Below are 15,833 nucleotides of genomic sequence, written 5' to 3'. Positions count from 1 at the left end.
GGTTCAGAGTAGAGCCGCTGCTCCTTCACATCGAGAGGAGCCAGTCGAGGTGGCTCGGGCATCTAGTCCAGATGCCTCCCGGACGCCTCCCTGGCGAGGTGTTCCAGGCATGCCCAGCCAGGAGAAGGCCCCGGGGCAGATCTAGGACACGCTGGAGGGATTATGTCTCACAGCTGGCCTGGGAACACCTTGGTGTCCTCCCGGTGGAACTGGAACAGGTGGCCGGGGACCAGGAAGTCTGGGCTTCCCTACTGAAACAGCTTCTCACGGACCCGGATAAGCGGAAGAAAATGGATGGCTGGATGGATTGATGGAGAACAAAGTTGCATTTTTCGAAGTAAAAATTTGGAGTATTACAAAAATGATGTTTATTGTTTGGGAAAGTGTAACATGACAAGATTCTTTAACAAAAATGATCGTTGTGTTTTGACTTTTTCTAGGATTTCTATGACTTTCGATTCTATTTTATGATCTTTTGTTTTCTCTTCAGTGTGGCCATAATTGATTTAGTACATAAAAAAAATTAATTAATGTCAATAAATTAATTTGTAAATAAACCGCCACCTAGAGGACTGGAGTAGTATGTCTGACTTTTTCAATCAAATCTTTTAAAGCGCTTTTTTCTCTCATTACACTGAGCCTCCATAATCTTCATATAGCATAAGAACATGTCTTACTTGCTTGCTGTCAGAACTCAATGCTTCACAACTTTTCAGTTTTTTGTCTCTCAAAGTGTCCAAGTGCAATAAATTCCTTCACTCTGCCTGCAGCGGCTTTTCATTTTGTACTGTTTGCTCAGCACGTGCACACAGCTGAAGTGCAGACCGGGTCTTGGGTCTTAGCAAAACACTTGCGTAAAGGATTAAGCTCCACACCCACCCAACACACACACAAACACAGACTCTATCACCATCTTGAAGAACTTTACAGTACTTGGACTCATTCAGTTCCGGACTTACCAACCTCCATATTAAGGTTAGTGTTATATAAGGTCGTACAGGAGAATCTATAGCTGCTCCACACGTTCTTGTTCTGCTGACATGAAGAGAAAATAAAAATCATTACCCAACAGCTGAAAAGGAACAATGGCATCAAGGTGAAAAAGAAAATCTCACAACAACTCACTCGGACATTTTTATCGCGCTGGACTACGGGTGCAAATTCGCAATTCCCCGTCCTTCTCCCGGCCCTCGCTGGTCTCACACTAAGCAGTCGTGCTATGTCCTGTTTACTTGCCTTGTCACTTCTATTCTGCTGTATTATACTACAATTTCCCTGACTTTATGGATTACTTCCAGTCTTATTTTGAGTTGTTCTGGTTATTTATTTTGGGCATTACTGCCGAGAAGAGTGATTGCATAAATTAAGTGGCAAGTCTTTTTTACATACACAAATGTAGTCGTGTGGATGCGATTGTGACCCGTTTACTTCTATCATACGTTGTCGGTTATCATTAAGAGCTTGCGAGGACCAATCGCAATCGATTTCTGTCATGTTACTTGTGCATGCAATCGTGGCAAAAGGGGGAGTGGACTGAACTTGCCAAAGGTGCCATACTTTTGGTGTGAAGTGAGCTCAAGCACAGTATGATTAGTGTCAGTACCCCCTTAGGGATTACTGTTCTATATATCGGACAGTATATAGGATTGCCTTCTGAGTGATAGCCATGAGTTGTCATGAGTTATTTCTTCAATTCAGTAGTGTTTCTCACCTTCTTTATCAAAATGATGGCACTTGTAACTGTGGTTGTCTCTGCTGTTTTTGGGCTATTGAGGTGAGAAAGACTATTGATTTCAAGAAATAACTTGAAATAACAAAACAGGAAGGTGGTGGTGGTTGATCTCGCTGCTACCTCGTGTCTTTGGGAACAGCCACGTCAAGAATCATGTCTTCAGTGAAGGTAAAAGTAACCTTAAATGTTCATTTATCCCCCTCATTAATAATTTATATGTATTTATTTCATTTTATGCATGTTAAACTATAATTGAAAAACTATGGAAATGTATATTGTGTAAACATTTTGGGCTTTCTGGAACAGATTAATTGGCTTTACATGATTTCTAATGGGAAAAATTGATTCTGTTAGCGTCCGTTTTGTTTAGAGTTGGACCTTCTGGAACGAATTAACGATGCTAACCAAGGTTCCACTGTATTGAATTGTATTCTCCCTATTACAAAGCAACATAGGAAGTGAACAATTATGAGAAATTGAGACATGGAAAAGATGTAAGATTAAATAAATTACTTCGTCCTATTCAGTTTTGGACATGTTGAATTGTGCCAGTGTAAAAATGTGTTCCTTAATGCAACTTTGTTCAACATGTTGGAAACAAAACAATTGCCATTCGTATCGTTGAAGAAGCGATGAAGAAATGATGGCCCCCTACGTCCAAGCAAGAACCCTATTGTTTTATTTGTTAACATGTTGACATGTGCATGTTTTATAAATCACCAATGTTTTTGTTTACACCTGACTTATTCTGAAATCTAAAAAAAATATAATCTTCTAACTTTCAGGATTTTTTTTGCCACGTGTCAAAGCAAGAATGCTATCGAGGTTAAAGGAGTCAACTATCATCCATCCAGTGAAAGTACATGGACTGTGTGATGCCAGGTCATGCGATCACCTCCACCTCCAAACTCACGTGTCAGCTGGCCCACAGCCAGTTCAAAGGTCAAAGGCCAAGGTCAGGAGGGGTTGCTGTGTTTGTGAAGGCAGCCCTCGGTTGGACGGCTGCACTGCATCAACAGAAAAAAAAACACACTGGGGGGTCAGGATGTTGCTTAAACAAGGTTCTGTGACATCGATGGAAAAAATGTTCCCTGTGTGGGACATAACTCTGGGAGACATTTTTTTAGTATGGTCTTGACTGGAGTCTTCATCCAAAATCACATCAAAAAAAGGTTCTTCCTCTGCCCTTACTATTCTGCATACAAATAACCTAGAACTTAAAAACAGCCACAATCCAACACATCTACTGTACACACCATCATGTGAAAAATGACTGCCCTCCTTGTCTTCCTTGTTGAGTCACACACACACTAAAAAAATCCCATAGGGGAGTTTTTCTCAGTGGTGCAGCTGCTCTTATCTGTCAACATCAGGAGAGCTCCACAGGATGCTACGAGCTGATTGGACACTTCCGTCATCCAAAAAAGCGTCAGCGGAACTTTTTACCATCCAGGAAGCAACAGGAGGACGGCCATGTCTGCTAGACTGGTCTCAGCATGTGCTATGTTTATTATTGTGGCTGTGTAGACAGAACTGCACTGAATATGAGGGTAACGAAATACAATCAAAATAATAAACACTACAAAGTTGTGGATTTTACAAAAGTCAAACCTTTTTCGACCAAAAGAAGACATACGTTTATTTAGCAAAAAAAGAGACAAAAGCAACATTTATTATTATTAAAAGAGGTTGAATGTTTTTCAGAAAAAGAGGCTTTTTTTGTCCAGGAAAAATAATTGTGTGAATGCAAACCTTGAATATTTTCTTTAAAAAAAAAAGGGGTACATTTGTGTAAATTAAGTTGTATAATTTTGACCAAAAAATTTTCTGAGGCATGAAGCTTGTTGGAAAACAGCCACATGTAGTGGGTGAAAAAAAGTTTAAAAAAATGATTTTGAGACGTTTTTCTGCTGGTTTAAAAAGGAGGAAGTTGACACTGAGAGATCACAGTGGCCAACGGGAGGAGGAAATACACATTCTATTATTCATTTTATTATTATTATTATTATTATTATTATTATTATTGCTGTTGATAATACTATTTCACTGACTGCTTTTGCTAAAGAGGCGTGGTGCGTCAGGAAAGCGGAGCTCCAGAGTGGAGAGAGCTTGCTGAGGAGTGAGGAGGTTCATGTGGACATTTCTGGAGGAGGCTGTCTAAGGAGGAGACCGACGGGAAGGGATTGGAGCACAGAGAGGAGAGAATTCCTTCCATTTCTACTTTGCACTTGGAGGATATTCACAGAAAGCTGGAATTATGAAACCCAACGACTGGAGTTTTGACTTATCGTGAGATGTGACGTGGACGTTTTTTTCCATCTGCAACAAGTTTGAATAAGTAAAAATGACGAATAACAGCAAACGCCTCGGGATTCACTTAACTTGAGATGTCGTTTTGGGTGTAGTCGCCACTCTTTACGCACGACAAATTCCCTAAAAAGAAACTTTTTTGTACATGCTGTTAGACACTGTCAGATGTTGATCTTCATTTGGAGTTAATCGATCTTTTTTTATATCTTCAAATGACTTAACCTAATTTGAGCGCAATGTGTCGGGTTTCCACTCTCACCTTGGCGCTAATGTGCCTCCTGACATGGACAGGCGAGGCGGACAAGTACACCCGTCACATTCGGGCGCAGCTGAACCGGCGACCAAGGCCGGGTGCAGCAGCCAGGGGGCGCCAGCTTGAGCGTGCCCGCCCCGGGTTCGCCTCTGCCATCTCAGTGCACAGCTTCAAGAAGGGCGATGGCGTTCAGGCAGACGAGGGCCTATCTAGGATGGGAAGGAGAGGTGTGGGGGTGGGAAGAGCGGGGATGCTGCGGGACGAAGGAACCCCCGGAGCTAGGGCCAGGGTGACAAGGATGCCCACCGGCGCAGGATCGCCCAACCTGCTGGCCAGTTTCGCGGGGAAGAACCGAGTCTTGGTGATCTCGGCGCCGCACGAGTCCGATGGCTACTACCGGCTGATGATGTCGCTCCTGAAACCCGACGTCTACTGCGAGCTGGCGGAGAGGCACGTCCAGCAGATCGTCATGTTCCACCAGGAGGGCGAGATGGGCGGGAAGGTGCGAAGGATCACCACCGAGGGCAAGGTGATCGAGGAACAGCTGGACATCACCCTCATCCCGAGACTCATGAGCTTCCTCAAGCTGGAGAAAGGTAACTCTAAGGTTAATTTGTCTTTTATTTTTATGCTAACACAAAAAATTAGGGTAGGGCTGTAACGATGGCCTAGTGGTTAGCATGTTGGCCACACAGTCAGGATATCTGGAAAATGTCAGTTGGGCATCTTGTGTGGAGTTTGCATGTTCTCCCCGTGCGTGGGTTTTCTCAGTTTCCTCCAACATTCTAAAAACATTCATTTAGGTTAAATGGCAACACTAAATTGTCCATAGGTGTGAATGTGAGTGTGAATGATTGTTCGTCTATATGTGCTCAAAGGTGTGCCCTGTGATTGACTGGCGACCAGTCCAGGGCGTACCTTGCCTTTGCTCTGAGTCAGCTGGGATAGGCTCCAGCATACCTCTGCAACCTTAGTGAGCGGCATAAAAGATGGATGGATGGATACATAAGGGTAATTGAACACAACATTATCTGAGACATTTACGAAAATGTTTATGTTCGGCTTACTAAAGACTAACTTGTTTTAAGTTTTTACGAAAATGTTTCAGGTTAATCGAAGGCTCAAAGTTGTCATCGGTGTTTACAGAAACGCTTACCTTAGGTTGCTTCAAGACAATTTTGTCTTTGATGTTTACGGAAACATACACATTAGGTTAATTGAAAACAGAATGTTTCAGTTTTGAATTAACTCACAACAGGCACAGTAATGATATAATAATAATCATCATCATCATCACAATAATAGCAATTGCTACTGTTGCGGCCGTAACAGTAGCCAAGCTAAACCTCAACTCTGAGCCCCCGATGTCACTTCCTGTCCTCCTCACATCCGGAACGCATATCAACACGCACCAGTACAAGTTTTATTCATGTCTTACATTAATTATTTTCTCAGATTATATCTACAATATTGGGTAATGAGTGTGAAGGTGACTATAGGGATGTTATTTCATGTCTAGAGGGCTCTAATAATGTTAAAAGCGTAATTATAAGGTCATAAACAGGTTTTCTTTGCTCTTGATCTTTTCTCAACAAGTAATTAGTCTAGGGTGTACCCACATCAGGGCTGAACAAGTTCAGCTGGGACAAGCTCAAGCCGTTGGTGTTTTTGACTGATGCTGCAGTTTGGTGTTTAGTGTTGCATCCTTAACTCTGCAGGTAAATTTGGAATGGTTCTGCTGAAGAAGACACTGCAGGTGGAGGAGCGGTACCCATACCCTGTGAGGCTGGAGGCCATGTATGAGGTGATCGACCAGGCGCCCATGAGGAGGCTGGAGAAGCTTCGACAGAAAGGTTTTGTCCAGAAATGTAAAGGAGCGGGCGTGGAGGGTCAAGTGGAGGAGGGCACGCTTACCAGTGAGTATGAACCCTGTGAATTGCAACCTATAAAATCATGCACCGAAACCTGATTTTTAAGCATTTAATTATGTGTGTGGCTGGACAGTGGATACACCGATTGAAAGAAAACCAGCAAAGAAATTCCTGAGAAAGCCCACAACAACCACATCTGCCACAACAACAACAGCTACTCGACCAACAACGACCACAACTCGACAAACAACGACTACAACTCGACAAACAACTACAACAAGACCAACAACCACTACCACAACAACCAAAGCCACAACAACCACAAGAAGAACCACCACCAAACGAACCACCACCACCACAACCACCCTGACACCAACCAGACCCCACACCCCGGCTATAGTTGTACCCCCACCACCAAGAACCACAGCTGATTCCTATTACTACAACCCAAGAGAGAGGGACCGCTACCCGGCCAAAACCACACCATCCGGTGATAACCACACAGACAAAGACCACAAGGATCCGCACATGCACAAGCTGGTTCCAGCCACACGAAAACCCTCCAAGATCAAACCTACAAAAAGGAAGAATGAAGGAGAGAAGGTGAGCAGAACTTCTCCATAAATTCACGATTCATTATACGTTAGCACAAGAACACTAAAGATCAATCTGGTCGAAGGTTAGAGGATCACTGTCAGTACTGCACTACAAACATTTTTCAAATGATCTTCTCCAGACTCACAGGGATTGTGGTCGTATATGTCTGGGTTTTCCAAACTTACGCTTGACTGACTCAGTTGTTTCTGAACAAACTTCTTCCATACAGGTGCTAACAAATGAGTATGAGGAAAAGTATGAGGCTGGCAAGCCGACAGTCACCTATCCTGAGGAGAACGAGGACTTTCAGGACATCAGCCCCACCAAGAAGGTGAAGGCCAAGCACGACAAAAAGAAGAACAAGAACGAGAAGGCTGCCAAGAAGGCAGAGAGGCGAGGGGGTAAGGTGGGCAAAGAGGGCAAGAGTGGCGGCAAGAAAAATGGAAAGAAGCTGTCAAAGTACCCGGAGAAGGACGACTACCCCAAGCCCACGAAGAAGCCGACACCTCCTCCCAAGGGATCTCTGGCCTCCTTCCTGGACTACTTTGAGAACCGCAGAAGACTGCTGGTAAGAGAACACTCTTGTTCATGTCTGTCATTCATCCGTGATGAGGTGAACCCCACTGTTGAGAGGGAGTTTTACAGCCGGTGTTCCTAACATCTGGATCTAAGTAACCCCATCTCCCTACAAAGAATTCAGGGGATCCGAATCCTACTAACATCACAATACAATCCATAATCTATGACAGACAGTACTAGATAATACACGCAGTTACAATGTCTTTGAATGCAGCATTGCAAAAAATCTGGATCACATCCTTCCAGATAGGATCTGTCACAGGTGCTTCGTCAAAACAGAATGGGATAGTCAGGATTATAATATATTTCTACATACATAGGCAATAAATCCCAACAAAGTACTCCAGTATAGGACAGAATCTTCAGTCAACTCACTGCAGCCAATAAGATCGAGTTCCAATAAGTAAAAACGCAATGATTTATGACAACATGACAATCTACATGTACATTAAAAACCAGAGAACACCCCCAAAAAATCTCCTATAAAACAACGTCTAACAATCATCTTAAATGAAATTGTCAACCGATTGAGAAAAAAATGTCATAGTCCTCAAAATTGAACATCTGTGGCCCATCTTGCGATCTCGAGTAGTGCCGAACACACAAAATTTGAACGCACTCAGAATTGAACTGCAACCTGTGTTCCGTGCACGAACACACTTCCACAACGGACAGCCGCGACCTGAACTCTTGACCCTTGCATATTTTGAAGTTCGATGAAAGGCTATATATTTATAAATGCTATGTCAAGAATATACACCTAATTACTTTGAAGGCAAAATTTTAGCAGCGAAAATGTTCATTTCTTATTTTTTAGCAAAGTTACCCTCAGTTTGTAGGGTGTATTTTACGACAAGATTGATGGAACGCCTGGAAAATAGTTCCCTTAAGCATGGAAGCTAGCGCTTTTGTATGATTCTTCTACAAAATTATTGCATAAACTTGTTCCTACCAAGATTGAAGCTTTAAGATCTTGGCTAATTTTCTTCAACAAGCACTAACCATTGCATTTTTGTTTAATGTGACGCTTTAAATGTGAGTCACTGAGATCTTTGTGAGGCGCTGCAGTGGTGTACGTCACGCAGCGCTATCATCCATGTGCAGCTGTGTGCTAGCGAGACTGCTCGTCTCTGTTTTGCAGCCACGATAGATTCTTATCGCCCGGGTAAAGGCTGGGAAAAACATGGCTGGTCCTCCACTTGCAGGTTAATGTAAACATCAACTTGGCAGCGCACGGCGTATGAGTGTGACCTCTACATATTGAACCTCCCTTTTTTTCTCCCACACAGCTGATTACATCACCCATCGAGGAGAACAAGATGTATGTCCAGCAGAGGGACGAGTACTTGGAATCAGTGTGCGAGATGGCCATCAGGAAAGTCTCCATCATCACCATCTTTGGCTCGCTCGTCAACTCCACCATGAAAATTGACCACTACCAGTTGGGTAAGGAGGCTCACACGTTGCACAGCTGTCCACCTCAACTGTGCAAGAGACCAACTCTTTCTCCCCCACTGCTTTGGCAACATCCCCTGGGTCCTCGCAGTTGCTGAGTCATACACCCACTCTATGAATGTTTTCCAAACTTGAAGTGTGACCGTACGTGGGTGGAGATTGCAGCTTTGCAAACACGGCACTACACTTTACTCTAAACTCTCCAACCGTACCACTATACCGCCACCTAAACGTTGTGAAGCTACACTATTTGCAACTATTTGCACCAAAAGACGGTTTTAGAAGTTGCTCTGTGTCATATTTGATTGTGGTCTCAAAGCTTAGCTTTTTAAAACTTTATAGTCTGCATGTCGCACCGCAAGACAAGGTTTCATCCACATGGAATTTTGGGGGGAAAAAAGTTGGAAAGTGATGTCACTGTGCAACCACATGCTTTTTTTCCCCACTAGAAAAAAAAACTTGTGTGTACAAACAACTGGCTCTTTTAGTGGGGCCCCTCCCTGGTTTAAGGTGACCTCACCATTTAAGGTTTAGTTTGTCACTATATGCATTGTTGTGTCGGTGTACAGATGTATTTTAAGTAAAATAGATGGTCTTAAGGCGAGTTATTTTAGTAATACTGTAGAAAAATACAAACAGCTACCAGTTACATGCAAAACAACATCAGCAAACATGATACAGTTGGACACATAACATTAAGACAGATGCTAAAGCTAATAGGGTAGTCTTAACTGCACTGTTTTAGTCAAACAAGGCTAACCAGCGCTACAATCTCTCAAAACTCTTTAGGGCAAGCGTGATCATTAAAGCTTTTAGCCTCTCTAAATGCCAGCTAGCTACAGCTATGGCATCCCATCACTACGCCAAGATGTTAGCCAGTAAAAGCAGCTCTTGATTGAGTTTGTCCTCGATTGACTCACCTTGTGTCCATCAAATATTAATTCCTGTCCAGCCATGGAAACACTCACAGTTTCTTCCCTCCTTGCGTTGGCCCGTCTAGAGAACGACAAGCCTATGAAGGGACTGCGTCAGGAGGATTTGGTCAACCAGGATCTGATCACAGAGTTGAGGAAAGAGTTCAGCATGATCCACGATGACTTCCACATGGTTCTCACTGACACCGACATGAGGGTCAAGGTAAGATGTTGGACACGCCACGGAACATGCTAGCACACTGCATGAACTACTCCCAAGTTCACCTAAAGTGGACTCAGACAGACTGACTCTTAAAGAAAAACAGGGAGGGGTTCCTGGACCGCTGGCCTTATTGTTCAGACCAGTCGCAAACATAGAACACCTTCAAATTCTATTCAGTCACACTGACTGTTTTGGTATACTTAGCATAGCTTGCAAGATGCACTCTTTAGAACCTGCTAGAACTTCAAATCCTTGCATAAACCTGACCACAAACACTACTCGACAGTGGCAAAATGGAAAAGCCGAAGAACAACACATTGGCAAGCTGTCGGGGGCAAGCAAACGCAATAGATACCATGTCAGCCATAATACTAACTCTGGACGGATGTTTCTGACAAGTACCAAATAAATCGTAGTGCTTTTGAGGTCATAAATGGCGGACTTCCTCTGTTGGTTGGATGGTCTGGATTACAGCATGAAAACATCCAAGTAAGACCACAGGCACTACTTGAGGACTAGTTAAATTGCCCCAGACTAAATTTGGACAATAGTTCCTGCGTCCCAAATGCACGTAAGGATGCTGCTTTACAGTGATTCAGCTGTTTTCCGGCTAAAACTGTCCGCTTTGTGTGTTGTACTTGATAACCTAATTTGATGAACTGTCCTCACGTTGGTCCTCTAATATTTAAAGCCTTACCACATCTGTCCATCACGTCCCCCTTTTGCTTTTCCTAAAGCTGGGCTATCCTTGCACTTGCCTTGACACAAACACTGTTTTAATTCACACAACATAACATTTGCCCGACGGCTGCTTGTGCATGTGTGCGACAGTGCGCACATGCCAAGAAAAATCAGGGGGTTGTTTTTGGACAGATCCATCAAAGAGGCTAGTGTTCGCCGGCTCTGTGACAGCCGCCAGATACAGAGACAGGAACGTCTGTGGACTTGTGAGGACGTGGGTGGGAGTTGGGTGTGCGGCGGATTCATCATAGCCCTGAGAAATGAGTGTTGGATGTGGCTCAGATGCTTTTTTTTGTAATGCAGATACTGTAGCTCAGCATTCCGGGTGCTGCTTCCCAGAAGCCCAAGAATGCAAAATATGTGATGGGCCACACCACAATTACAGGAAACATTTTCTAAAACGTGACTAAAACTTGTTATATTTTCCCCTCTGCTGTGTCGGTTAAGTCCAAATGCACACCGGTTTATTCTGTGGCTTTTACCACATTCAAAACAACCCCAGTGATTAGTGATGATCTTCTTCTGCCAGCAATCCTACGAGGTTCCCATCGCCATGAAAGCCGTGTTCAACTACATTGACACGTTCTCCTCGCGCATCCGAGAGATGGAGCAGCAGAAGCGAGACGGCGTTGTCTGCAAGAAAGAAGACAAACCCAGATCGTTGGAGAACTTCCTCTCGAGGTAAGGATTTGACTCAGAGCGGATCCTAAATAACATTAGCATTAGCCCGTTTCCTCTTTCAAGCACATTTTCCGGTTCTCGATTATGAACATGTCCACAATTTACAGTAAATTTGACAGCCGTCGTGCATCCCACAGATTTCTACAGTAATTTAAAGAACAGGTATCCCTGCAAGTAGATATTTAGCTTGAGACGTCATGAAGATATCTTTCAAGGCTATAATTTAGGATGATACCAATCGTTGCGGAAAAGGCCAGAGTACTCAGCATTCACTGCAACTAAGGCCCATAAATGTGTTGCAATCACAGGTTCCGATGGCGGCGCCGTCTCTTCATCATCTCCACTCCCAGTGATGAGGAGTGGGCCTATCAGCAGCAGCTCTATGGCCTGAGCAGCCAGGCCTGCAACCTGGGTGAGTAGTGTTTAAAATGGACTTCTACTAAGGGCTGATATGCTGAACCTGCTTTCAAGAGGGCTTTATGGGGTAGTCAAGAGGTTTTTTTTTTAATTAACTGCTACTTTCAAGAAAAAAAATACATTTTTGAGCCACAAGAGAAGAATCAAACTAACAATGAAACAAAAGCCACGTTTACACGAAGTAGCACTTCAGGTGGCCACGGTGCGATTCGCATGCGTAAACCCTGATTAGACGTAAACTGTGGGGTGTGTAAACTGGACAGCGATGATATGCTGGGAGAAGAGACAACAGGGAGTCAGTGTAGTGTGATTGAGAAGGAGTCCCAGCCAACTACGCTGCCACTTGACCAGTACCAGACAGTTTTACCACTAACAATGTAGCTTACTTTGTAAATCTGTGAAAATGTCCATTTTGAATGTCGTCAGGCAATGGAGGGGTTTCTTATCAACTTCTTCAGACTTTTTTTTATAGCAAGTTGTTCTTGGCCAGGATTCAGAATTACTCCCTCCCGTCATATCAAAAAAGCTTTTTGGCCTACAATCCCTGGACCACTGGCTTCTCGTCTTACCGAGTAACCGCCTGCTTAGCTTAGGATGGCTCCAATAACAAACAGGCACAGTGAGGTCATCATGGATTAGCGGAGCGAATGAGGACTGAGAAGTAGTTGATCAGATGAAAAACTGCAGCATGTCTTTTAAGATATGGGCTTTTTTCAAATGCATGTTGTATTTTTGTAGGTTTAAGGCACATCTCCATCCTGAAGTTGGTTGGGACGGAGCTGCTGGACATGGGAGGAGTCTTGGAACTTTATCCTTTTAACGGTAAGTGCCTTCTCTGACAAGTAGCATGTTCCAATTTGACCGGAATAATACAAAAACTAAGAAACATCAAGAGACTCCATCGATATTCTATCCAGTTCATCTTGTTCAGGGTCCTGGCAGGGCAGGAGTCCAACCTAAGAGACTTAGGCCGATCACCAGAACCTCCTTTATTTAAAGTCCTTTGATCAGTTTAGGGATCTTTATTGCAAAAAGTAACAAAGTAACTGATCCATACCATAACATTCTGTACCTTTGACGAGGGAATCAAACCGTGGCCGGATACAGTGCGGTACGTCAGATAATTACCGTATTTTCCAGACTATAAGTCACACTTTTTTTCCATGGTTTGGCTGGTCCTGCGACTTGTACTCCGGAGCGACTTGTATATGTTTTTTTTTCTCCACACTGACAGCCGCGAGAGGGCGCTCGAAGCTTGTGTGCCAGTATCTGCTACTCCTATCACTCCTGTACCACTGACAATGTACAATGTAAACATCAACTTATAAGACAACTGAGGTCCTGTCCACACGAATACGAATATTTTAAAGCCGCATATTTTTCTATGCGTTTTGGCCTCTCATTCACACGCATACGGAGGTCCTTATAGTCTGGAAAATATGGTAGTATGGAACAGGACAAACAAATAAATATATATCCTGTATTTGTGGGTTCTCCAAACATGGAAATCATAAACAGGTCTACCTACCGTAGCAGCGGCATCTAGTCTCCTCGTAACTGCTGATGAAGTTCAGAGATGTGTGGGCCGATAAGGAGTCTTTGAACCAGTGTTGAGTGTTTGCATTCCTGATATCTGCACCAAAGGAAATAAGTCAGTTTTAGAATGCTGGTGCTCCTAGTCTTGCATTAGGACTCACAAGGACTGGACCTTCACCACTTCTCCTGTAACATCAAATAATTAGCTTTTCTCAAAGAAATGTAAGAAATAAAATCGCCAAAGTCCATGAAGAAATTTCTCAGGTACGGACCAAGAGACGTTGCATCAAACAAGCAGCTTCTCATACAGACTCATTAGTAAACTTTGATACGACAGCCACTTTCTGTAGAATGATCCGACCCTTAGTTGCCCCTCTTGTGACCACCTGGGAATACCCGGAACAGATTTTTCTAGGGTAGATTGTGTAGATATTTAGTTGCATGGTCGACATGGTGGAGCGCTGCTGTTGTACAAGAAGTGTTTACTGTTCTAAACTGTGATGAAGTGTATTTTTCATGGCTTAAAGCAATGCAGAATTCTTCTAAGAAAGGCTGACATTCTGATCCCAAAACTGCTTTAATTACAAATTCCCATAGTCTCTGTACCAGGCTTTGCGTTGTTGCTCCACAGGCTCTCCAGATATTAAGTGGCACCGTGTCCATGCGCCATTCCAGCTGGTGTGATTCACTTCATATAATCTCCATAAAGCGTGTCCATGTGGCTCGAGAAAGTTAATTCTATGAAATGCGTATTTAAATGAAGTGTTTGGGAAAAGATTGCCTAACTTCTACATTTGTGCTCCATCCAGGGAGCGCCACAGTGGAACGCGAAGGCCTGTCAGCAACCCTTGTCAAGGACATGAGGAATTACTTCCAGATCAGCCCGGAATACTTCTCCATGCTGCTGGTGGGCAAGGACGGCAACGTCAAGTCCTGGTACCCCTCGCCCATGTGGTCCATGGCGATCATCTACGACCTGGTGGACTCGATGCAGCTGCGCAGACAGGAAATGGCCATCCAGCAGTCGCTGGGCATGCGCTGCCCCGAGGACGAGTACGGCGGCTATGGTTACCACCAGCACGGCTACGAACACGGCTATCAGGACGGCTATCACCAGGGCTACGGTTACTAGCAGTTTCTCTAAATGTGTGGGTGGATGCTCGCCGCATACAAGATAGCACCCTCTCCTTCTGTTAGCAGCCCTTTCATTTCCCCAAGATGAGGTCATCGGGTGTTTTTGTAGCACTATGTGGAGGCCCTCAAATGATACTGCAGCTTTCACCACTTCTTCCATAAATAGCCCAGTGTGGCCCCACTTAATGATCATTTGCAAGAGGCTCTATCTAATCAAGACGTGGTTAGCCAATAAAAGCATAGAGGAGCTTAGAGGGAAATGTTTATTTTTAACTCAGTCCACTTCACATTATCACTGTAGATAATGCGCTAAAATAAGTCATATGTGTATTTATTTGACTTCTGTTGCAGTTATTCAGCTGCTCTCATGTTGCATTTATTATTTATACTCAACTGTGGCTACATGATAAAGTCATTTTACTTCTAGCAATACCATTGTGTCAGGCTGCTTTTGTTTTGTTTTTTAGCTTTATATATAAATTACATGAACTGTAATATGCGATACTGGCCTTTTGTGAATGATTTGTGTAAAATATGTGTATTACCATAAGTACGACAGTGGATTAAAATAACATTTCTTGTAATACATTGTGAAATATTTTGCACTTGATTACTGTCCATAAGATTAGGCACACCTGCTTTTGAAATTCAATGCAAGAGCTGTTCTCGGTAAAATGCAGTGCAAACTTAAACTACAATAATGTTCAAAAATGTGCATTTTCTTTTAAAAGCTCCCCTTCTCCCTTCCTAATACCTTGACTTTCTCTTCTGATTTTGCATCAACACCTGCAATAAAAGTGACTGCTGGACTTATTAGTTTCAGTTCCAGAACCCTCCCCAGTCTCTCACACACTTATTAAAACACATTTTAAAGTATAAAAGTACACACCACTAATGACATACAATGAACAGATGGACTCGAAGTCACGTGTTATACACAAGTGTCACGTTTGCGTCTGCACTATGGTCACGTTCATTTCAACACTTTCAAAACGTAAAATTTTTGGAAAGGAAAACATTTTTTTGAATATATTTTGACCAAAAATCTGTGAATGCCGAATCGCGAATGTGAGAGATCCACTATTGTGCATTAAATGGTCAGGACAGTTTAATTGAATTTTAATGAGGCACTTCAGCAATTATAACTGATAATTATTTATTATTATTAGGGCTGTCAAATGATTACAAATTTTAAATCAATTTAATCATGATTAATCACCATTTGCCACTATGTGTGAAATATGCCAATTTTTGCTGTATTTTATGAACAAAAAGATATGACAGGACACAATGATATATACAGTATATAAAATTATATATGTATAATGTACACTGCTCAAAAAAATTAAAGGAACACTTCAAAAACACATCAGATCTAAACTGGGGGAAA

At 43.0% G+C, this 15,833-nt stretch overlaps 1 protein-coding gene across 1 annotated transcript; it reads left to right on the top strand.

Moving 5' to 3' along the window:
• The first annotated feature begins 3,840 nt into the window (after positions 1–3,840).
• On the top strand, positions 3,841–15,275 carry ccdc80 (coiled-coil domain containing 80). The gene is made up of 10 exons (XM_054788187.1): positions 3,841–4,891; positions 6,014–6,211; positions 6,300–6,769; positions 6,993–7,331; positions 8,632–8,788; positions 9,798–9,934; positions 11,205–11,356; positions 11,665–11,768; positions 12,512–12,595; positions 14,119–15,275. Exons 1-10 carry the CDS (start codon positions 4,279–4,281, stop codon positions 14,439–14,441), a joined length of 2,577 nt encoding a protein of 858 aa, XP_054644162.1. The 5' UTR covers positions 3,841–4,278; the 3' UTR covers positions 14,442–15,275.
• The last annotated feature ends 558 nt before the right edge of the window (positions 15,276–15,833 follow it).

The sequence above is a fragment of the Dunckerocampus dactyliophorus genome, chromosome 9, assembly GCF_027744805.1.
Source record: "Dunckerocampus dactyliophorus isolate RoL2022-P2 chromosome 9, RoL_Ddac_1.1, whole genome shotgun sequence".
Lineage (NCBI taxonomy): Eukaryota > Metazoa > Chordata > Actinopteri > Syngnathiformes > Syngnathidae > Dunckerocampus > Dunckerocampus dactyliophorus.
This window is presented reverse-complemented; position numbering and strand designations above follow the sequence as displayed.

Bases quoted from the DNA above. Each gene is read 5' to 3' on its own strand.
- ccdc80 (XM_054788187.1), top strand. From the start codon at position 4,279: ATGTGTCGGGTTTCCACTCTCACCTTGGCGCTAATGTGCCTCCTGACA. The intron at 4,892-6,013 runs GTAACTCTAAGG...TTAACTCTGCAG, and splicing joins CTTCCTCAAGCTGGAGAAAG to GTAAATTTGGAATGGTTCTG. The intron at 11,769-12,511 runs GTGAGTAGTGTT...GTATTTTTGTAG, and splicing joins CAGCCAGGCCTGCAACCTGG to GTTTAAGGCACATCTCCATC.